We start from the raw sequence: 23,246 nt of genomic DNA, 5'->3' as shown, positions 1-23,246 counted from the left end.
TCCTTAAAGAGAATCCGATGCAGACATATTCCTTTCATTTTTATAGCATTTTACATACATTATTTTTACACCTCCCCTTAAAAAGTATTCATTATGTAATTTAAAGGCATTAACTAATTATTTGTTTTACAGAGGAGGCCACTGAAATCCACCCAAGGTCACCCCACCATCAGAGGCTCATTCTGCCTGTGTCACAGAGATAGCCTGACCTTATGTCCTAGTCTACAGCGAAGTGGACCCCAGGAGCAAGATGAATGTTCAATACTCCATGAGCGCATTAGAAAAGTGTCTGCCTATCACTGGATAGAGGATGCCTTGTCCAGGGTGAGCCACAGACCCTAACTGACAAGCATCTAGGCCCTGTGTGACCTTCAGGTGAGCATGAGAGAAACAAGACTTACAGTTTTGTTCCCCGAAGAACTTCGTCACTATAGACATTGGGGGTTTTTAGTCTCTGTGAATCTGGAACAAGGGAAGGCAGTCTCCGTGGCACTGGTGTTTTCTTTGCAGAAGTCAGTAATCGGTGAGTGTCTGAGGCCCGTTCCAGTCTGTGCCGTGGGGAGGAGAGAGCACCGGCCCCTCCACCTGACGCTCTGTCCGCCTGTTCATTCCTGGGGAAGGAAGTCCTGTGAGCTCCTCAGACGCAGGTGTTGTGAGAACAGGGAACACACCCGTCTGCGCTGGGGTGAGCAGCGTCCAGAACAGGGCCTGACACCTAGAACACTCTTAAGAACTGGTTGAATGAACAGAAAGACCCACCATTTCCTGTTTCATGAAGAAACATTCACAGGAAGAGACCTGAGGTTTTCATTGTGAATAATCCAAACCGTCAAACCCACAAGATTAAGGCTTCATGACTGTTCTTTTTCTGACCCTCCCAACCAAATGCGCAATCGTCGCTGTTTTTGGCTTGTACTGGAAGGGCCTGTTTCTGCTCTTCCACACTCCCCCGGGAGGTGCTCGGGCACATCTGAAGCATGGGATGAACTGGGACCTTGGTGAACTCATGTCCCCCGCGGTGTTCCGCGCGGCAGTGTGTCCCACACAAGTCAGAGGCTGGGTAACGACGACTGATACCCACAGTGATACGTACTGCGTTCTGTCGGGAAAACAGGCAGGTCTGTGCTGAAGTGGTTTTGCTTCAATTGTCATGACACCATTCATGTCACTATAACAATTGTTGGAGAAGCGATGAACCTGAGAACAGTAAAAAAAAAGAAAAAAAAACATTACAACTGCCCAGTGCCGTTCCAGACCGATGCTTGGCAGAAATCGGCAGGAAACTGGCTGACTGCAGGGAAAGCTAATACAGGGGGGTGTTTTATACAGACGTGGGCTGAGACGTGAACAACGAATTGGTTAATTCCCCAAGGCTCCTAACCATGGGGACATTCAGCACACCTGGCCTGAAGTGGCGGGAAGTGAGGAAGGGGCTCCTGTACCGAGAGGGCAGCTGCACGGGGAGGGGCGCCACCGGCCCAGGGTGACCTGGCAGGGACCCTGCAGGGAAGCAGGGCCGGGCTGCAGTCTCTGCTGGAAGTTGAAGGGCAAGGGAGCTCTGATGTGTATCAGCCCCTGGTAACTCCAGGGTGAGGGAGGCAGAGGCAGGGCCAGGAGAAGCACAGGCCAGGCCTGGAGGTCCCTCCTGGCCTCCCCTCCACACCTGCCGGGGCTTCTCTTCCCAGAAGCAGTGAGATGCCGGGGCCCAAGCATGAGCTCTGGAGAGGCTTCCGTCTGAATCCCGTTCTAACTGCTTCCTGGTCAGTAATTCTAGAACGCTTACTTTGTTCTTGGAACTTTAACACTCTCCTCTTTACACTGGGAAAAGTCATACCAGCTTCACAGAGCTCTTGTGAGAACGGAATCAGATGACATTTGTAAAAGCATGAGCTAATGGCTAAGGGATTCTTAACTCCCTCTTCAGTCCCTAAGTATGACCAACGAGGATTTAAAATAGTATTTACCTAAATAACGGGCTGATGGGTGCAGCAAACCACCATGGCACTTGTATACCTATGTGACAAACCTGCACATTCTGCACGTGGACCCAGGAGCTTAAAGTAAAATTCAAAACTTTAAAAATAATAGTAATATTTAGATTCGGGAGAACAGGATTTCTGGGACTGGAATTCTGTTCGGATTCGTGAACAGATGTGGCAACCAGAATCACATGTAGAGGAGTAACTTAAGAGCTTCTATAATTACCCCTAGAACACCTTGAGTATTTCATAGCAGGCTCTATTTTTACTCTGTTCACTTTGCTTTCCATTTATTTTTTAACATTTATCCAAACAAAGGACTTATGAAACCAAAGCAGCTATTTTTAAAAGTCCCCGGCTTCTAGAATTTCCATATTTTTCAGGTCTATCTATTTTGCCTGATATTTAAAGGTTCTTTTCTATATTATCATCAGCTGTTCTTTTTTTGTGATATTCATACTACCTGTTTTTTTAAAGTAGAGAATGTTGTATTGAAATTGTCAGAGCAATTTAAAGCGATCAAAAAATACAATAAGCAGGTAGCGATTCCAAAAGGTTCTTTTGAACAGAAAAGGCAGAGACCTCTTGCCAAGCGCCTCCCCTAAGCGTGAAAGAAGCCTGAGGCGCTCTGCTTTCCCCACTGCCCCGAGGCACAGATGCGGTCCCGCCTCTGCCCTTTCACGATCTTTGGTTGGGATGCTCCTGCCAGGTGTGCAGCTCGGCCTTGGCTTTGAGGAGTCTCCCTTCCTTTCTCCCCCTAACAAATCACACCTACATCATTTAAGGCTTGGTTCCTATCTTACCCTACTCTGAAAAGTATACTTTTCCTCTGAACCCCAAAGCTCCTATGTTGGTGTGTTGTGGGTTGTGTGTGCATGTGGTGTGTGTATGGTGTGTGTCTGGTATGTGTATGTGTGTTGGTGTGTGGTATGTGGTGTGTGCATGTGCAGTGTGTGTGTGTGCGTGGTGTGTGTACTGTGTGTGCATGTGGTATGTGTTTGTATGGGGTGTGGTGTGTGTGTGGTATATAATGTATGTTGTATGTGTATGGTGTGTGGTGTGTTTGTGTGGGGTGTGGGGGGGGATGTGTGTGCATGTGGCATATGTGTGTGGTGTATGATGTGTGGTGTGTTTGTGTGGGGTGTGTGTATGGTGTGTGGGGTGTGTGTATGGTGTGTGGGGTGTGTGTATGGTGGGTGTGGTGTGTGTATGGTGTGTGGGGTGTGTGTATGGTGGGTGTGGTGTGTGTATGGTGTGTGGTGTGTGTGTGGTGTGTGTGTAGAGAAGTGCATGTGGCATGTGAGCGATGTATGTAGTGTGTGTGTACATGGTATGTGTGTGTGGTGTGTGGGTGTGGCATGTGTGTGGTGTGTGGGTGTGGCGTGTGTGTGGTGTGTGTGTGGTGTGTGCATGTAGTATGTGTTTGTCTGATGTGTGAGTATGGTGTGTGGGGTGTGTGTATGGTGTGTGTGTAGAGGGGTGCGTATGGCATGTGTGAGTGATGTGTATAGTGTGTGTGTGCATGGTATGTGTGTGTGGTGTGTGGGTGTGGGGTGTGTGTGTGGTGTGTGGGTGTGGGGTGTGTGTGTGGTGTGTGCATGTGGTATGTGTTTGTATGGTGTGTGGTGTGTGTGTGTGGTATGTTTGTGTGGGGTGTGGGTATGGTGTGTGGGGTGTGTGTGTGGTGTGTGTGTAGTGTGTGCATGTGGTATGTATTTGTATGGTGTGTGGTGTGTGTGTGTGGTGTATGATGTGTGTGGTATGTTTGTGTGGGGTGTGGGTATGGTGTGTGGGGTGTGTGTGGTGTGTTTGTGTGGGGTGTGTGTGGAGGGGTGCATGTGGCATGTGTGAGTGGTGTGTGTGGTACGTGTGTGCATGGTGTGGGGTGTGTGTGGCGTATGATGTGTTGTGTGTTTGTGTGGGGTATATGCATTGTGTGTGGTGTGTTTCTGTGGGGTGTTGTGTGGTAGGTGTGTGTGTGGCATGTGTGTGGTGTGTGTGTGCTTGATGTGTTGCTGTGTGCTGGGTGTGTGTGTGGTGTATGTACTGTGTGTGCATGTGTTATGTGTTTGTATAGTGTGTGGTGTATGTGTGTGATGTATGATGTGTGGTATGTTTGTGTGGGGTGTGGGTATGGTGTGTGGGGTGTGTGTGGAGGGGTGCATGTGGCATGTGTGAGTGGTGTATGTGGTATGTGTGTGCACGATGTGGGGTGTGTATGGCGTATGATGTGTTGTGTGTTTGTGTGGGGTATGTGCATGCTGTGTGGTGTGTTTCTGTGGGGTGTTGTGTGGTGGGTGTGTGGGGTGTGTGTGTGTGGAATGTGTGTGGGGTGTGTGTGTGTGGCATGTGTGTGGGGTGTGTGTGCATCTGTGTGTGTTTATCCATTTTCTCTGCTCCCTGACACAGGATGGGTGGTGGAAACAGGCTCCTTGGCCTCCCGTGAACAAGCGCGTCCTTTCCAGCCTCACTCACTACCAGATCTTTCAATAAAAATGCAATTCAAGAAAAATTTATTAAGTGCTTAATATGTGCCGGTCCCTGTGGTGGGAGCTCTCCGGTATTTCTATGATTTTATCCTCACACAATCCCTTGGACAAGATAGTATCATCCTCATTATAAGCTAAGGACACTAAAGTTCAGAAAAGTTCAACATATCCAGAAAAATACTCCTCACAGGCCTCGCGATTCCTCATCCCCCGTTCTTGCCACTATGCTGCTCTTCCCAGTTTCTTATCCCCTAAGTTCAGTCCAATCACAGTCCCCAAAAACGCCCCATCTTTCCTTCATCCACGCCTTTGTTTGGCCTGAAATGGGCCACCCAGAGCTCCTTCCCACAAGAGCCTTGCTCATGTCTTCATGTTTCTGCTCAAATTTCACCTCCAAAGTAAAAGACCAACCCCCTCCTCCAATCAGAACAAATCGCTCTCTGATTCTTCTCCAAGGCTCTTTTCTTCTGCACGACCCTCACAGAATGTCTTACACCTGCCCCTGGGTCAGAGCTTTTGGGTCACTAGTTCAGGGACTGCTTGATTCACCTGTGTATCTCCTCAAAACGCCTCAAGTGCAGACGATAAATGCTGAGTAAGCCCAATGTACAGGTATTGATGGACTTACGACCTATGCAACTTACGACCATTCGACTTTACAACCACTATCGCTAGCCACGACTGCTCCGCGTCTGGCAGCGCAAACGTTGCCCAGCTGGGTGGACGACAGTGCGGACCAGCTTCCGGCAGCACTACCATCTCCGCGTGCACCATTTCAACTGTACATATAACCTACTCAACTTACGACTAAATTGTGTTACGACCGGTCCGCGGTCCCAATCGTGGTCGTAAGTCGAGAACTGGCTGTACACTCATTGAGTCTTCTATCACTTTGGTAGAAAGAAGGGAGAACATTTATCATTTTCAAACTGGCTGGAAATGTCAGGGGGAAAGCATTTTTTTTATCTCCCAAAAGGTAGAAACCAGATTCACATCTCAGAGCAGTGCCACATGGTCATTTTGTGTAACTTCACGACATAATCACATTGCAAACAGACCCAAATACCATTGTTTTAAATAGAAACTGAGGTTTATTTTCCATCACCCTATTTCCGTCTTGCTGGTGGCCTGTGGAAGAACAGCTTGAGAGTTGATCCTCCTCATTCACCGGCCTGAGCATTGGGAGGTGCAGAACAGGCCCCCCGGCAGGCTGGGCGCTCCAGTCTGCAGCAGAGACTTGCTGAGCCAGCACGGCAGGCCCCTGCACCTCCAGGGCCATCTACAGCTTCAGGCTGAGCAGTTGTGTGCATAAGGGCTGGGTCTGCACCCCTAGGCTGAGCTGTGGTGTGCACAGGGGCTGGGTTGGCACCCCCGGGCTGAGCTGTAGTGTGCAGGGCTGGGTCTGCACCCCCAGGCTGAGCTGTAGTGTGCAGGGGCTGGGTCTGCACCCCCAGGCTGAGCTGTAGTGTGCAGGGCTGGGTCTGCACCCCCAGGCTGAGCAGTAGTGTGCATACAGGGGCTGGGCCTGCACCCCCAGGCTGAGCTGTAGTGTGCAGGGGCTGGGTCGGCACCCCCAGGCTGAGCTGTCGTGTGCACAGGGGCTGGGCCTGCACCCCCAGGCTGAGCAGTAGTGTGCATGCAGGGGCTGGGCCTGCACCCCCAGGCTGAGCTGTAGTGTGCGCAGGGGCTGGGTCTGCACCCCCAGGCTGAGGGTTAGTGCACACAGGAGCTGGGTCTGGCGTCTGTCTGGGCGGCAGTACTCAGCCGGCACTGGGGCAGTCCATACCCCTGAAACCCCAGGTCGGCCAGCTTCATCAGCAGCAGGCTGCTCTTCCCTCTCAATCTGAAACAGGGTCTCTGCAGAAGCAGAGGTCAGGCATGACCTCCCATGGGTGTTCCTGGGGAACGGTGCCACACATGCTCAGAACTTCCTGAACCAGCAGCCACCCTTCAGGCCCACTGAGTGAGCTCCCGTGTTGCAGGGCATGGCAGCTTCCACACAGCAGCGAGGAGAATCTGTGCTCCACAGAGCAATGGGAGGTGGGCTAGCCGAGGACGGCTCTGTGACAGGCTGGCGGTTGTTCTGGGATCAGTAACACCAGCAGACACGGCTCCTGAAAGGCTGCCTGGATCTGGCGAGCGAAGGTCCCAGGAGTGAAGCAGGCAGCAGTGGGACTGGCTCTGGTGGCGGCAGTGAACCTCAGCACAGCCCGCCGGCCAGTATTCCTGGAGCACATGACAGGGACATCAGCAGGGCTTTCAACAACAAGAATGGCACGAGTTGCCACCAGCGGCTTCTCTCAGGTCCTTTCAGATTGATGACGGAGATGCCATCGCTATTCCTTTTGTGGATGTACTTCTCTATCAGGAAGCCAAGGGCAGTGCCGCCTGCGTGGGCTCTTACTGCCAGGAACCTGAGGACATCCTCCTCCTTCGTGGGCAGGGCATCAAGCATTCTGGGCACTGCGATACTGCGGTTTCTTTTTAAGTTGCCATGGAAAGCCTGCATGGCCCCCGCTGCAGGCGGAGTGGAAGGCAGCCCCAAATATCTCAATACTACAGTTTAATAGAACAACGCTCTTGACAAACGGAGGCGAGGGACACACAGACTGAAGGCGAGAGAGAGAGAGAGGTGTGAAAACACCCACCTGGCGCGGGTTCAGATGAGAAGCCAGGGAGACACAGCGAGCTGCAGAGCTTCCAGACCCGGGGCCACTGGCTCCATCAGCCCGAGCACGTGGAGCGAGGGCATGTGGAAATCTGTTTCCAACGACTTTCAGTTTTTCTCTCTGCTTTTCCCCTGCTGTGTCAACAGAAGAATCAATATTCCCAGAGACATCAGATCATCTAACACAAATGCTGAGAATTCACTCTTAATTGAGAATATTTGTTCTTGAGCTACCACAAGTCCATGCTATGCCCACTACGCTCATTGCTACGGAGGGCAGAGACCCCCATGGAGCAACCCACTGCTGTGACTGGAGTCACAGTGGGACGTGGAGAAACAGATTATACAGGGGGCACTAAGAGTCTCAGCACGTGATAAAGCCCAACCAGTCCCTTAAATACCAGAAAAAGAACAGGATTTAGGTTAACAGGATTATGGCCTTATTGTACAAACTGATGAATAAAACTAGTCATTAGTGTCCATTACCGACATTTTTATGATTTGTTTCTGTTCAATGTTAAGTTTAGAGAACATTTTATATGTTGAAACAAGACAACTAAGGGATTATTCAATTAGCTATATTTACATTTGTTACATGACAGATGATGTCATGAATAATTAAATACAAATATCTCATTATTAACGATTAATTTTTTTTTTTTTTACTGTAACAAAAAAAGTGACTTCCAGCCTTGTTCTTGTGTATTTCTTTGTGTTTTCCAGACTGCAATCATACACATTGTTATTTTGTTGGGGAAAATGGTTTCACTTTGTTGCCCAGGATGGGGTGCAGTGGCATGATCAGAGCTGACTTTTAACATCGAATTCCTGAGCTCAAGGGGTCCTCCCATCTCAGCCTCCTGAGTAGCTAGGCCTGCAGGCATGTGCCACCACACCTGGCTAACTTTTCATTTGTATTTTCTGAAGAGATGGGGTGTTGCTATGTTGCCCAAGCTGGCCTTGAACCTCTGGCTTCAAGCAATTCTCCTGTCTTGGTCTCCCAAAGTTTTGTAATTATAGGTGTGAGTCACCATGCCTGCCTGCATTGTTTTTTGTTTGTTTGTTTGTTTGTTTGTTTTTGAGATGGAGTTTTTCTCTTGTTGCCCAGGCTGGAGTGCAACGGCACAATCTTGGCTCACTGCAACTTCTGCCTCCCGGGTTCAAGCAATTCTCCTGCCTCAGCCTCCCAAGTAGCCGGGATTACAGGCATGCACCACCACACCCGGCTAGTTTTTGTATTGTTAGTAGAGACAGTTTCACCATGTTGGCCAGGCTGGTCTCGAACTCCTGATCTCAGGTGATCTACCTGCCTCGGTCTCCCAAAGTGCTGAGATTACAGGCGTGAGCCACCACGCCCAGCCAGCACTGCATTATTTTTTATAATGCAAAAAACAATAGCGTCCTTTTTGAAGGGACTGAAGATCACTCGTGAGTAAAGTCAGAACACCCACTTGTCTTCTCACTGACCATGTTCTAGGTATGGCCACGCTGAGGAGCAGGGGCGCAGGGCTGAGGGGCAGGGATTTTGTTTCTCTTTTTATTAAGCCGAATTCTGCACGTAAGTACCTGTGAGTGTAGTTTCCCAGTGTTTTCTAATCAGCTCTCGCACAAGTTCTACCACATTTGTCCAGACGTGATCAAACACTTCTGCTGTCACGGCATCTTTGACACAGTCACGAGGCGAAACAGGAGGAAGTCCGAGTTTGCGCCATTTCCTACCGAGCTGAGCTGGTTTTTGTTCAAGACCGTTGTCATCACTAAGGATAAAGACCCACTCCAATTACTAAAATATCTATGCTTAGAGTTAAAATAATTCTATCTACACACATCCATGTATGTACATTTATACATGTATTAATACGCATATTCTTGGTTAAACAGCATCATTCTTTTGTAGCATATATAATTCTTGTCAATTACACATGAATAAAACCGGGCGGGAAAACGAAGCCAAACCAAACACTGACGCTCGGTTTCACTGATCTTTCTTTTTTTCTAGTCTCTTTTCATTTATTTCGGCTCAGATCTTTGTCACTTCCTTCCTTCTACTAAGTTTGGGCTTGGTCTGCTCTTTTTCTCATTCCTTCAGGTGTAAAGTTAGGTTGTCGGTTTGAGCTCTCTCTTTTCTTAATGTAGGCATTTACTGCCATCAGCTTCCCTCCTAGAGCTGCTTCTATTGCATCCCGTAAGTCTGGTTGTAATATGCCATGTTTCCATTTTAATAGTCAATGTGTTTTCCAATTTCCCTTTTGATTTCTTCTTTGCCCTCCTCACTGGTTGTTTAGTTTACATATATTTATTTGTGACTTTTCCGGTTTTCTTCCTGTTATCGACTTTCAGGTTCATACCACAGAGGTCAAAAAAGATGCTTGATTTCAGTCTTTTTACAGTTGTTAAGACTTGTTTTATCAGTGTGACTTATCATGTTTCAATTTTCAATCATGAGGCAAATTTTTATCAGGTAATATTTGTAGTTTTTGATTAGGAACAAAACACACATTTAGTGCAGAGGTGGGAACGCTGCTTGGGCCGTTTCGGGCAGCCAGTGATAGGGAAGCTGGAGCTCCCAGGACCAGGGCTGCGGGGAGCCTTCTCTGCTTGCACAAGCATGCTGAACACGCGCTTCACCGTTCCCACACGTGCACCTCCTGCTAGGAATCAAAGCTCTAGGGAGTCATTACTCTCCAAAGAATAGAAATCTTTTGGGTGAGAAAAAAATAAAACACTAAAAGAGCCTACAATAACAATAAATGTCAAATAAATGCATCTTATTTTAGGAGGTCAATGTCGAGTAAGACCCTATTTACCTCTCTTTTCTGTCAAAAGCAAAATACTCTTCGATCTTTCCATCCACAAGGTAGACCTCTTCTTCCAGCGATGAATGCACTGCTAGGTCAGCAATCCCTGTACCATGAGGGCCCGGCAGGGCAGAGGCTGAGGGCGTCGCTGGGACTAACTGAGAGCCAGAAATGCACAACCTATGGGAGGAAAACAGGTTCTCCATGGAGTTGATACAATACCAAGAGTGCAATGCTTAAATGATTATGGCGAAACTTTAAATTATCTGTAAAGTACAGAATCCCCCCAAAACTGTTGATTATTACATTGGAAAAAACCTCAAATCCTTAAAAACACTTGAATACAGAAATCACTAAAAATATTAAGGGCTTCTAAAAGCCGAAAGTATTCTGTAAGTTCATACCCTCTTTGGCTGCAGTGAAGGGATCACATTGTGTCACAGCACACCAACTATGTGTGAATGGACAAAGAGAGTCATCAAAATCTGCTAGTGAGCAGATGGCAGGACAGAGCTTCCTATCTCCTGCTGCCACTGCCTGCAGCTTACAACCCATCACAGCGGGGCGGCTTCCAGGCTGTGTCCAGTCCGCCTGTCACAGCGCCTTTGGACACACGTGGAAGGTGACTACCACATGTGTGCATGTGCACTCCAGATATATTTTACACATCTATGTGTATACACACACACATACACCTGTTGTCAATTCAGAATCAAAAGCATCTTGTAAAAACCGTTCTCTGTACCTGCCCTTCATTACAATCTACATTTCCAAACCGGGTGGTACCGGGCCTTGTGGATGAGATAAACATGTAAAAGTGTAACTAAGATACAGCTAACAATACTTTTTGAGAGTAGCTTATCGGAACATACTCTCTGATGTTGCTGCTGTGTCTGCAGGCACTGAGTGGGGGTCTGTGGACCGCGGAGCCGGGAGCGCTGCCCTGGAAATGCTGGACGCCCTCGTCAGTGGGCAGGATCAGTTGTCTTCCTAATACTCTGCAAGGTAAAAGAGAAGCGGCTCACATTTTGGATCAGACGAAGGGAAAACGTTTTGGGATTTTAAAAGTAGGAGACAATGATTTTGCAGGCGTGTGTATGATATGATAAGGTATGTATGGGTGCGTGGGAAGCATCATGCATCACAGAAGAGTGTGGCTTTGAGAGTTTAGGCCAGACTGTTCTTCCACTGACTCAGTCTCAGGCAAGGTTCTCAGGCTGATTTGATTTTCTGTCCTTCCTTTGCAAAACAGGAGACAATGGTTACCTTGCAGGGCTGATCATGTCTGACAGACTCAGGTGTCTAAGGCCACACCGGGCACACAGAAGCTCTCCATACACATTAGTACACAGCTCAACACAAACACAACAATAAAAATACATAAATATGCACACTGGGCTGATGCACCGGCAGTCTCTCCTTTTCCACCTTCCCTCCATTTCTATCAGTGATGTAAGATGGCAGTGACAGGAATGAGTGTGAGCCCCTGAGTTTTCGGTGAGTGACCATACCCAGGAAAGTGAGTGTCCACAATTGGTATCTAGTGGGCACATCGTACGCTTTTCGGAAGGTGGCTTATTAAGGATAAAAAAGAAAAAAAGCCCTAGTTGGTCAAGATTTCTGTAAAAGTTACCTAGTCGAGGTAAGCAGAAAATCCAGCCACCTTTACATGAATGTTCTAACTCATCCTCCCCTGATAGAATCTAGAGGGACTCAGGTAACTTTGATAAACTGTCCCCCAGGAAGTTGGCTGAGTGACTGAAAGAAAAGCTTGCCTTCATTCCCAATCCACATTCTCCATCTTTGATAAAAATAAATAGTACGTGATCCTCCCTACATCATGGGGTGAGATGGGAAGACGCATCTGACCAGCTGTCCAGCGATAATCACTGCCCGCCCTCGCTGTGTTCTGGGATGAAGACAGGCACGTGCTGCTCACACATAGTGAATCTGAAGGTAAGAGGTGGCCTCCACCATTCCTGCAATCATTACATGATGCCCTTCTCAGGATGCGCTGAATTTGCTTCTCGCAAATTAAAAGGTGCATGAGTATTGGAATGTCTCAGTATTTCCTCAGACACCATAACAGGGGAAGTGACCTCTCAGTGAAGGACTGCGCTCTGCGTCCATACTCTGGCTGGGCAGGTGCGTTCAGTCCAAATGTACTGCTTGTTTCAAGGCAGCTCGGGGTAGGCGCTTCGAAAACCTGCCCCAGAGAACTTCCACCAACCAGACCCCACCTCAAATGGAGGGATCTTCTTGTCCACTCCCCGCATTCGGCCAGCAGACTCTGGGTCTGAGGGTTCACTTTGCCTTCAAACAGCATTTCCTCCACCTCCCAGAGTAACCGCTGCACGGTCTGTGCGCTGGCTTCATCAAATTCCTGAAGCAGAAATGCACATTAGTTATAACACTAAACGTCACAGAAGCTCGGCCTTCTTGGTCAGTGCTACTTATATGTTTAATGGGACCCACTATGTAGGCAGGTGCATCACATGGTAAAAAGAAGGTGGCTTTGCAGTCAGACACAGCCCTGCTCCAGCTGTGGCCTTTCTGAGAAATCCCATCTCATTCTGAGCCTAGATTCTTTTACTGTTAAATAGAGAAAACTTCTACCACAGGAGTTATGAGACTCGAGATTTCGCACAGATGCAGGTATAGGTGGAGGTATTCACATGCCATAGACATCGGTGTGGATACACACACACGCCCAGATCTGTGTGTCTGTGCGCACACATGCAGCCACGTGTCCCTCACAGAGCTGTGCCTGACACACCTAAGCACACCTGAAAAATACAAGATTTTTTTCTTCTGGTGATACCACAGACAAGGAAATTACTTTTGTAGAAAGGGCCATTAACCTCCTCAAATCAATGAACTGGAAAAACTTTTAAAAAAATCCTTAGTTATCCTAAGAAGTCCGGTTAGTAGGGTGAGACCTGAGTATTGATTTTTCCTCTGGCTTTCGGAGATTCTTGCACTTGGCTGCAGGGAACTGGAGATGAGAGAACCTCTCATCCTTCCTAGATGGTCTCATCTGGGAGGCAACTCTCCTAGAGCTCAAAGCCAAGGGGAGATCCCCGCCATGTGGGTTTCCAGGAGCACAGGAATTTCCACAATTCACAGGAAAACTGTGGACTCAGTCAGACACACCTGTCCGCAGACGGTCAGTCCAGGTTGATTTTCATAGAATGCTATTTGTTATTTTCTGCGTTAATTCCTCTCTCAAACTGATAATAAATCAGATTCCCAGATTACAGGGAAGTTGAATTATTTCTTTTAAAATACAAATAAAAGGAAAATTAATAATAATATTTATCTCCTAGGAGGAGCCTGGGTGGCTGGGGCATGGGAGAGGGCTCCGTTTCATTTCTCTGCCCTTCTGCATTCTGTTCCTTTTGCAAATATTTTCCATCAATAAGTAAACACATTTTTAAAAATTAAAATGAAAAGCAATTATAGGGGCTGGGTCTGGAGTATTTTTAATTCTATAAATGGAATTTATATGAATTTCCCTGGTAATTCCATTAAATGTTGCACTAAAAGAATCCTAGGATTTAGGCAGAATGAAGCAGTGGTGTCAGCCGTCTTCCAAGAAAGGTAGGCTTGAGGGGCGGCGGGGAGTGGGCGTCAGGGTGAGGACGGAGGCAGCTGCCCCAAGTGAGGGAGGCGCATGCATGAAAGGTCCTCCAAGCAGTGCTGAGCTGGGTCCCTTCCAGACCCCTTTGGTGCCCCTCCACTGCCAGCTCCCCTGAGAATCACAGCTGTACAGCTGCAGGCAAAAGCGGATTCACGTGCGCTATGGGAGTGGAGAATCACTTTTAAAGAAAGCAAAGAGGCCAGCCACAGTGGCTCACACCTATAATCCCAACACTTTAAGAGGCCAAGGCAGGAGGATCACCTGAGGTCAGGAGTTGGAAACAAGCCTGGCCAACATGGTGAGATCCCCGTCTCTACTAAAAATACAAAAATTAGGTGGGCATGGTGGCGCGCACCTGTAAAACCAGCTACTCGGGAGGCTGAGGCAGGAGAATCGCTTGAACCAGGAAGGCGGAGGGTGCAGTGAACCTCCATCCTGGAGATCATGTCACTGTACTCCATCCTGGGCAACAGAGCAAGATTCTGTCAAAAAAAAAAGAAGAAGAAGAAAAGAAAAGGAAGGAAAGAAAAACAGCACAAACGAGGTAAAACAGAACACCCGAGGTGCTGTAGCCAGGTGGGCGTTACAGAAGCCTGTGTCCTGGGATTCTCGGAGACCCTTGGAGGGAGAAGATAGTGGAGCCACTGAGTTCCTGAGCAAGCTGAGCTGAGCCGTGGAGGCAACGACTCTCCCAGGGGCACGAGGTGAAGGCAAAATATCTGACTGGGAATATTGGCGATGTGAGGTGGGGGGGGGGGGTCTCTAATCTTAGCGACTATCACAACTTTTACTTTTCCAACAGTTTTGCTTATTCAAGTATTTAGTTGTCAGGGTTTGTCCTGAATTTCTGGCCATGGATACCACCTAAGAAGTCCCAGGGAACACACCGGAGAGCTGGCTGCAGGTTGGAAACAAGAAGGCTGCCGGCAGCTAAGATGGGGCCAGGAGATCACGAGTTTTACTTTTCTCCATAGTTGGCGATCTGTTATTTTCACATGTAACATGTACATGCTTGCATACGTATGTACATGTATGTATGCAGTAGGCCGTGTGTTTATAATTGGTAAAACAAATTGAACTTAAGGAAGCAATTCTCCACTATAAATTGTAATTACAAGATGATCCAAAATATTCCAAGACCTACGTCATCTCTCCAGGAATAAAGGGATCCCCTCTCCGTGGACGAGCCGGTGGTGGAGCTCTGCGTGGCTGATCCAGACCAAGAGGTGTGGCCTCCCGTGGGTGTGGAGCTTCCGCTGGAGGAAAACGATGGTGGGGACTCACTGCGGGATTGAACACAGGCAAAGAAATCACAGTTACTGGAAGGGCCCGGACTGCTACAGTGGCCTCACTTCTCTGAGGCTGCTTGCTCTTTCATTAAATGTATTTGTTAATTTCACAGTAGACTAATTTCGAAGTATTTTTACAGTGTGACGTTTACACTAGGCTAACAATAAAATTGCATTTCACTTTTAGAAATGTATCTAATCACTGATTTTGCTTCCCACATTGGTTACGGGCATCTTGTGGTTTTGCAATCTGAAGCAATGAACAAGATGAATTATTACCAGGTATATTTATCAATGGCTTTCTGCACATGTCTTGTAAAATGTGTAGGTAAAAGATCTTTGCTTCTCACAGAAAAACTGGGCCTTCTACATCCTTCTGACAGTCCTCTTCTGGAAATAAAACAAAACATGAAAAGTCTCCCTAGTGTAATAATATAGTTTTACTCATTAAGACTTTTAAATTTCCTTTTTGTATACAGTTCCTCCTCTTCCTCTGCCACATTCCTCCAAACCCACCTGTGCATAAGTTTGTGTGCACACACATACACACACACACACACACACACACACACACACACCACATCCTCAAGAACCTGAGGCTTAGGGCCTTGTCATTTTTCTTTTTCTTTTCTTTCTCTATTTTTCTGAGACGGAGTCTCGCCCTGTTGCCCAGGCTGGAGTGCAGTGGCATAATCTCAGGCCACTGCAACGTCCACCTCCTGGGTTCAAGCGATTCTCCTGCCTCAGCCTCCTGAGGAGCTGGGATGACAAGTGCCCACTACCATGACCGGCTAATTTTTTTTTTTTTTTTTTTTTGTTTATTTAGTAGTGATGGGGTTTCACCATGTTGGCCAGGCTGGTCCCGAACTCCTGACCTCGTGATCTGCCTGCCTTGGCTTCCCAAACTGCTGGGATTACAGGCTTTAGCCGCTTGTCCCAGTCCATTTTTTTATTTGTCTTAAAATCAAGGTTTCCATTAGCCTACGTGCACCTTTATGTGAACTAAAAACAACATCAGCTTTTTGTGACTTAGCCAGATAAGTGAAAGTTGCCCCGAGACAGTTCACAGTATTTCAGGAGTTTCAGGTCCCAGTTGTCCCTTGACCAGGCCCCTTATACTTGCAAAACCCAACAGGCCCTCCAGTAAAAAAATCATTAATCCCATGTTAACTAAGAAACATCAAATTCTTTCAAGTCACCTAGAAGCCTCACAGACATCTAACTCACTTTAATTTAGCATTGCTGTTTGTTATTTCCAAATAAAAGGTATTTCTTCTGTTTTAGTTCCCCATTTAATATCTAGATGTTAAATAAACGATTAAGCCTAACTGGTATAGCACAGCTCCTGTTAATCATTGAAATGTCCTTTCAATGAACCGCTTAAAACATTTACTTCCTCTAGTCAAAATATCTTCCTAATGTTTAATAACAACTTCTGTTCTTTAATAGAAATCTTATTTTCCCTTACAAATAAAACATATATTAACATAAGATATGGTAATGAATCAGGAAAAACTTCAACTTTTAATATTTCTAATAAGGACACCACCCAAGCATGCATTTTTTTAAAGTTTGCTTTTGCTTTCAATTATAATGATGCCTAACTGATCTCCACTCACTGCAACCTCTGCCTCCTGGGTTCATGCAATTCTCCTGCCTCAGCCTCCTGAGTAGCTGGGACTACAGGCACCTGCCACCACACCCAGCTAATTTTTGTATTTGTAGTAGAGACGGGGTTTCGCCATGTTGGTCAGGCTGGTCTCAAACTCTTAACCTCAAGTGATACATCTGCCTTGGCCTCCCAAAGTACTGGGATTACAGGCGTGAGCCGCCACGCCCAGCCAACAAAGGGAATTTCTTAAAATAAATTTATTACCATGTACAGATTAGCAAGGGCCTCTGCCTTCCATAGATGTGCCTTGTGCAAGAGCAAGAGAGAATAATAGAATTATATGATGTTTTTTCTTCTCCTTATTGCTTATATATCTTAAGTACAACCAGGTAACTCTGAGAATAAAGGTGTGAAAGGTCACCAGAGAAAAGAACACAGAACAAGCTTGATGATGACAAACCGTTTTACCTTTAGCCCTCTTCAGTTGCTTTCAAGCCATTAATTATTTCTTGCTTACATGTGACTCAATAAACAAATACTAATAACATAACAATCAACTAAAAATTACATCAAACAGATTTGTTTGGCACTAAGAAAAACATACTGGCGTATGAGTTAACATATGATTGAGAAAGAATTTTAAAATTCCACATGATGAACTAACTAAAACATTGTTCTTTTATGACACACATCTGTAGAACAATCATAGGGGGTTCAAATTTGCTCTGCCACTGAGGCTTCAAGCAAGTCACTTTTCCTCTCCTGAGCACAGTGTCCACATCTGCAGACAAAGTATATGAAGTATTTAATCAGTGCTGGATAAAGCAGGTTTACTTGCTCACTGCTATTATTGTTAGATTATTATTACTGTTATTTCACGCAGGGTCTTGCTGTGCTGCCCAGGCTAGAGGGCAGTGGCAGGATCACGGCTCAACCTGCAGGCCTCAAGTTAGCCTCCCACCTTCAGCCTCCCCAGTAGCTGGGACTACAGGTGTCTACCACCACGCTTGGCTTTGTAATGTTTTGTAGAGATGGGGTCTCGCTATATTGCCCAGTCTGATCTTGAATTCCTGTGCTCAAGTGACCCTCCTGCCTCAGCCTCCAAAGCTGCTGGGACTACAGGCATGAGCCACCGCACCTGACCTCTCACTGCTGTCATCATCTCCACATGCTCCTCTATGAAGATGCTGTGTTCTTGTTTCTTTGGGCCTCCCATAACATTTTGTGTTATACAGCTCTTTTCACATTTTAACTTTTTGCTGTGACCTTGACACCTTATTCATCTTTTAATCTAAGCACCTGAAATCATGCTCATCACACAAAAGATGCCCTCTGTTGAAAGAATCAACAGGCAAAGATGAAATTAGCAACTCAAATGCAGAATTCATTTTCACTATAGAATTACTCTGAAGACTTATGCCTGAAACATAGGATTACATTGTGACTGGATACGAAAATATTCCCCAGATTCAAGACATTATTGGATAATTTTGCATTTTTTACTAGTTAAAAACTCACAGCTCTTCTTTTGGGAGCTGATGTTCCCCCCCAGTGGTTTTCACCTCCAAATGGGGCGTCTGCTCTGCTCAAGACCACCTTTCCTGCTTCTAGCTCCTCCTCCGCCTTTTGTGCAAAGTCAGAGCTAAATTCAGAATGGGACGCATGCCAGTTTGTTTTGTTTTCAATGAATAATTTCTTCCTCTAGGAAATTCACTCTTTTTCGGGGGAAAGGGTGCAATGTCTTTTCAAATTAAGAAGAAAATTATTTACAGAACAGAGGAACTCGTGTCACTTCACAACGCAGCATATCCTTTTCAGGACCAGGCTTCCCACTGTCTTGGATGCGGAGCTGAGGCCAGGACGTCTTGGGATGCAGGGGAGTGGGAAATGGAAGCTGGGTAACAGCCACACCGATTATTATAAATCGGATGCCTTAAAACTCCCCTACTTCCGGCAGGGCGCGGTGGCTCACGCCTGTAATCCCGGCACTTTGGAAGGCTGAGGCAGGCGGATCACCTGAGGTCGGGAGTTCAAGACGAGCCTGACCAACATGGAGAAACCCCATCTCTACTAAAAATACAAAAATTAGCCAGGCATGGTGGTGCATGCCTGTAGCCCAGCTTCTTGGGAGACTGAGGCAGGAGAATCGCTTAAACCCGGGAGGCAGAGGTTGCGGTGGGCCGAGATTGCGCCATTGCACTCCGGCCTGGGCAACAAGAGTGAGACTACGTCTCAAAAAAAAAAAAAAAAAAACGCCTCCCCTGCTTCCATACCATTTCTCCATCGCTTTTCTTCTCTGCCCTTCCCCTCTGTGTCTCCTTTTGAGCAATTTTTTGAGCTTCAGAGTTCAGTGTAGCAACATACAAACTTGACCACAGAATTCACACAAAAAACTAGGCGAACAGGAATTCAAGCCCATATCTCAATGACCACCCACGAGCACAAGGAAGATAGGGATGGAGTTTCTTCCGGGGCCCAGGCCACTGAGCTGCATGTCTCTCCGGGACCACAAGTGACTAACGTCATGAATTAAGAGCAAAGCCTAGAAAATCCCTTTCTTTTCTTTTTCTGTCACATTTTCTTTCAGTTCTTTTGGTTTCTCTGTTTTCTAACCAAGAACTGCACAGTTCCTCCAGGCATAATGTTGAACCTCTTTAATCCCCATGTAAATTATGGACTAGTATATATCCTACACAGTCTAAGAAAGTCTACACAACTTACCAGATGCATCCTACAAGGGTCTGAAAACTTGAATGAGGTGGCCTGTCTACGAAACTTCTATTACGCAATATGTAGACATGCGGGTTCTACACTAGTTCCCGGCCATGCTCTTTAAATGTAGCAAGGCTGCTGACGTGGGGACAGGACCCAGAGCTCCGTGGGGTGGACTGAAGTGCAGCACTGAACTATATTGTACTCATTTGCTAGGGCATGGAGGTTAAGGGGGAGTTCCAATCTCCATGGCTCCATTCCAGCTGTCAGGGAGAGAGTTACTTTTTTAGGTTGCTTCTTGACGGTCCACAAACCCCTGCCGCACTGCTCTGTAGAAATTCTAATGTCAAACACTGACAGCAGCTTTCAGAATTTTCTATTCCTAAGTTGACATAAGCACTGTACTCTGAAGTGCAGGCTGGTTTTCTGGACCGGGCGGCACACACGGGCACTCCAGGGTGGCACACACGGGCACTCCAGGGTGGCCATGGGAAGCCGCTCCTCAGCGCGCACACTCGCACCCCCCTGACCGAGACCAGCAAGTCCCAGGCGCGGCCGCGGCCACGGAGGAGTGCTTTTGGCGTGAGCCGTGCCGGGGAAGGCCGCACGATTCCCGGGTGCCCGCAGGGAAGTCCGGGCCAGACGCAGCCGGCCCCGGGCAGAGGACACCGCGCACGTCGCCCGCGGAGCAGCCGGAAGGCGAGCCCGGCTGCGGATGAGACTCACCCGATCACGATCAGCCCCAGGCCTGTGCTCGCGGAACCCGCGCTGGGCCCCGCGCTAGGCTGGGGCACCGTCAGGGAGGGGCAGCGCGCGGGGGACCCACGCGGACAGCTGGTCACGCGCGCCCGCGGCCCCCGCCACCCCCGGGCCGGGGCTCCCCGCCCGCCCGAGCCTGCGCCCACCGCGCCTCCGGCCCAGCTCAGGCGGCCCGGGCGTGCCCGGGGTCCGCGAGGCTCGCGCGCCCCTTCCCTCTCCAGATCCTCCCCACGCCCGCGCGCGGCGCCGCCTCCTCCGCCCTGCGCTGCGCCCTCGCCGGCCCGGCCCACCCGCTAATCCAGGCCGCGCCGCCCACCCCGGCTCCCTGCCGGGCGGGTTTCTCAACCCAGGGCCGCCCCGCAGCGCACAGCCCAGCCTCCCTACGCCTTCCGGGTCTCCGGGGCTATGCAGGCAGGTGCTGGCTGCCCCTCCCTCTTCCAAATCGGATTTCACCCATTAAGAAGGAAAGAAGAGCCACAGGACCATCTCGCCTGGTCCCCCCCTCCCCCATCGAAGGCTGCGGACGCCGGGCTGGGGTGGGGAGTGGGCCATTGAGTTTAAAGTGAAGCCTGGATCCGGTCAATGCAAGCCCCGTTACCCCACCAACGGGAACGCTAGATCTAGGCAGACACACTCAAGACGGGGCCCGTCCCCGCCCGTCCTGCCCTGCAGGCTCACGCAGCCCGGAGCAGGCCTCTGCCTGCGTTATTAACGCGCGCTTGATTCCGTTTTGGAGGCCCAGGATCACACCAGGAGCAGAGCAGCTGGGCTCTCCTGTGAGCCGGTGAAACTGGCAAGCCGTCCTTTTCAAATGCTAAGGGGGGTAGGGGTGAGGGCCGGAGGGGAACTGCATTTTCTGAGCCTAGTCTCAGAGGGTGGGCACTGCACTAAGCATGCCTTTCCCCGTAGAACAAACCACCCCGTATGTAAGTAATCAAGTCATTTTGTTATGCTTATAATACACAGAATTCAGGAATACCGGCAGGTGGAGTGATTCTTCTGCTCTACGTGGGGTCGCTCAGTGGTATACAGGTGGAGGGTGGTCTGGTCTGCAGGGTCTAAGAAGGGTTCACGACAGGGATTTTAGTAATGACAGTTAGTTCACTGAGTGCCTGTACACGTTTCATCCCGGTCCTGCCATAGCCAGTCTCTTTTGAGAGCTGAGGCCATCTAAGTTTCAACACGTACAAATTATTTCTGCTGCCCAATATCCTGCGTTTACAGAAGTAAATCATGTCTGAGTTTTTAGTAAAAAGCCCAGTTTATTTCTGATGGACCGCCCCAGCATGATAAGGAACCACTACCAGTAACAAAAACAGTAGTCCAGCCAGGGTGGCTCACGCCTGTAATCCCAGCACTTTGGGAGGCTGAGGTGGGTGGATCACTTGAGATCAGGAGTTCGAGACCAGCCCAGCCAGCGTGGCGAAACCCCAGTCTCTACTGAAATATAAAAATTAGCTGGGTGTGGTGGTGTGTGCCTGTAATCCCAGCTACTCAGGAGGCTGAGGCACAAGAATCACTTCAACCCAGGAGGCCGAGGTTGCATTAGCCAAGATGGTGCCATTGCCCATTGCACTCCAGCCTGGGTGACAGAGGGAGACTCCATCTCAAAGACAAACAAATGAAAAAAACAGTAATCCATTGTTGAACTAAGGACACTGGGATCCTCCCCACTTTTATAAAAGTGCTTAGTGGTTATAAATTATAAAGTCAATGAGATTTTAAATCCTGATACATGTATATATGGGATATGTGTGTAAGTGTATCCATATCAGGAAAACTGATGGTATCTGAAGTCCACCCTGCCCTGCTATTACTTTTTTAAAATAATTATTGTGTATAGTTTCTTTTTTCTTTTTTTTAAATTTAATTGCATTTTAGGTTTTGGCGTACATGTGAAGAACATGCAAGATTATTGCACAGGCACACACATGGCAGTGTGATTTGCTGCCTTCCTCCCCATCACCTATATCTGGCATTTCTCCCCATGCTCTCTCTCCCCGGCTCCCCACCCGCTGATATTACTTATATTGCCAGGGGCAGGAGGTAGTACAAAAGAAAGTAGCCTGGTGCGATGGCTCACACAGGTAACCACAGTTGTTTTGGGAGGCCAAGGTGGAAGGATCACTAGAACCCAGGAGTTCAAGACCAGCCTGGCCAACAGAGCAAGACCCTGCCTCAAAAAAAAAGTAAAAATCAAACACAAAGTCATTTAAGATCCAAACATAGGCCAGCTGCTTTTGCTTTTATATATATTATTTTACATATATTCTTACATATATTACTTTACATATATTCTTACATATATTATTTTACATATATTCTTACATATATTATTTTACATATATAACTTAATACCCATAGTAGGCAGATACTATTATCACTATTTTGTTGATGAAAATACTGATGACAGAGATTTTAAGTAATATGTTCAAGGTCACACAGCTAGGATGTATGGGTGTGAGTATGTCCCAGATAACTATTATCCTGTAACAAATCACCCCAAATGTAGTAGATTAAATCCACAGCCACTTTGCTATGCTCATGAGCCACAGAATTCAGGAATTCCGGCAGGTTGAGCGATTCTCCTGCTCCGTGTGGGGCCGCTCAGTGGCATATAGGTAGAGGGTGGCCTGGTCTGGAGGGTCTGAGAAGGCTTCACTCACGTGTCTACACCACACAGTGGGGAGTGGCTAGAAGCATGGCCTCAGAGGGACCCTCTCTCATGTGGCCTCCACACTTCTCCAAGCTGCCCCTCCAGTGAAATAGTCAGGATTTCTACATGTCGGCTTAGGGCTCCAAGAAAGCAAGGTAGGAGCTGTCAGCTCTATTCAAGGCTGCACCCGGCAGTGTCTCCTCCACTGTACTCCATGATCAAAGCAGTCCCAGAATGAAAGAGTTGGAAAACAGACCCCCTCCCCTCACAGTGGGAAGAACCCATGGCCGTCTATAGTCTGCCATAACCCTCCTCTGGCCACACGTCATTTACACCGCTCCACAGGCACGATACACCCAGCTCTCTCAAGATGCTTAGAAGTTTCATCATCTAAAGCACCTCCACGTATGGATAAGGCTTCTGCTTGGGGTATTTCCTTTACATCTGAAGGCCTGTGAACTAAAGAGAGAGGGCAACCTTCCCCACATCCAGCCGACAACGGTGAGACAGAGCCAGGACAGCAGCAATGGGCACCTGTCCGACAGGAGAGGCAGCAGAGGGCACCTGTCCGACAGGAGGGGCAGCAGAGGGCACCTGTCCGGCAAGAGGGGCAGCAGAGGGCACCTGTCCGACAGGAGGGGCAG

General features: G+C 48.0%; 1 protein-coding gene across 2 annotated transcripts in view; it reads right to left on the bottom strand.

The window, feature by feature from the left end:
* Positions 1 to 23,246, bottom strand: part of FAM149A (family with sequence similarity 149 member A) — a 64,576-nt gene that overhangs the window by 10,045 nt on the left and 31,285 nt on the right. The window contains exons 1-10 of one of the 2 annotated variants that reach the window (XM_037730833.1): positions 19,914 to 20,097; positions 15,143 to 15,253; positions 14,719 to 14,857; positions 12,175 to 12,317; positions 10,807 to 10,932; positions 9,944 to 10,114; positions 8,703 to 8,893; positions 7,117 to 7,271; positions 1,094 to 1,197; positions 402 to 611 (exon numbers count right to left, since the gene is read on the bottom strand). In XM_037730833.1, the coding sequence (XP_037586761.1) occupies positions 402 to 611; positions 1,094 to 1,197; positions 7,117 to 7,271; positions 8,703 to 8,893; positions 9,944 to 10,114; positions 10,807 to 10,932; positions 12,175 to 12,260 (1,043 nt within the window). In that variant the 5' untranslated portion in view covers positions 12,261 to 12,317; positions 14,719 to 14,857; positions 15,143 to 15,253; positions 19,914 to 20,097. Of the gene's footprint in view, positions 1 to 401; positions 612 to 1,093; positions 1,198 to 7,116; positions 7,272 to 8,702; positions 8,894 to 9,943; positions 10,115 to 10,806; positions 10,933 to 12,174; positions 12,318 to 14,718; positions 14,858 to 15,142; positions 15,254 to 19,913; positions 20,098 to 23,246 lie in introns of those variants that run through there. The other variant, XM_037730834.1, reaches the window with a different exon arrangement.

This window comes from Cebus imitator, unplaced genomic scaffold (genome assembly GCF_001604975.1).
Source record: "Cebus imitator isolate Cc_AM_T3 unplaced genomic scaffold, Cebus_imitator-1.0 Scaffold365, whole genome shotgun sequence".
NCBI classification, from domain to species: domain Eukaryota; kingdom Metazoa; phylum Chordata; class Mammalia; order Primates; family Cebidae; genus Cebus; species Cebus imitator.
This window is presented reverse-complemented; position numbering and strand designations above follow the sequence as displayed.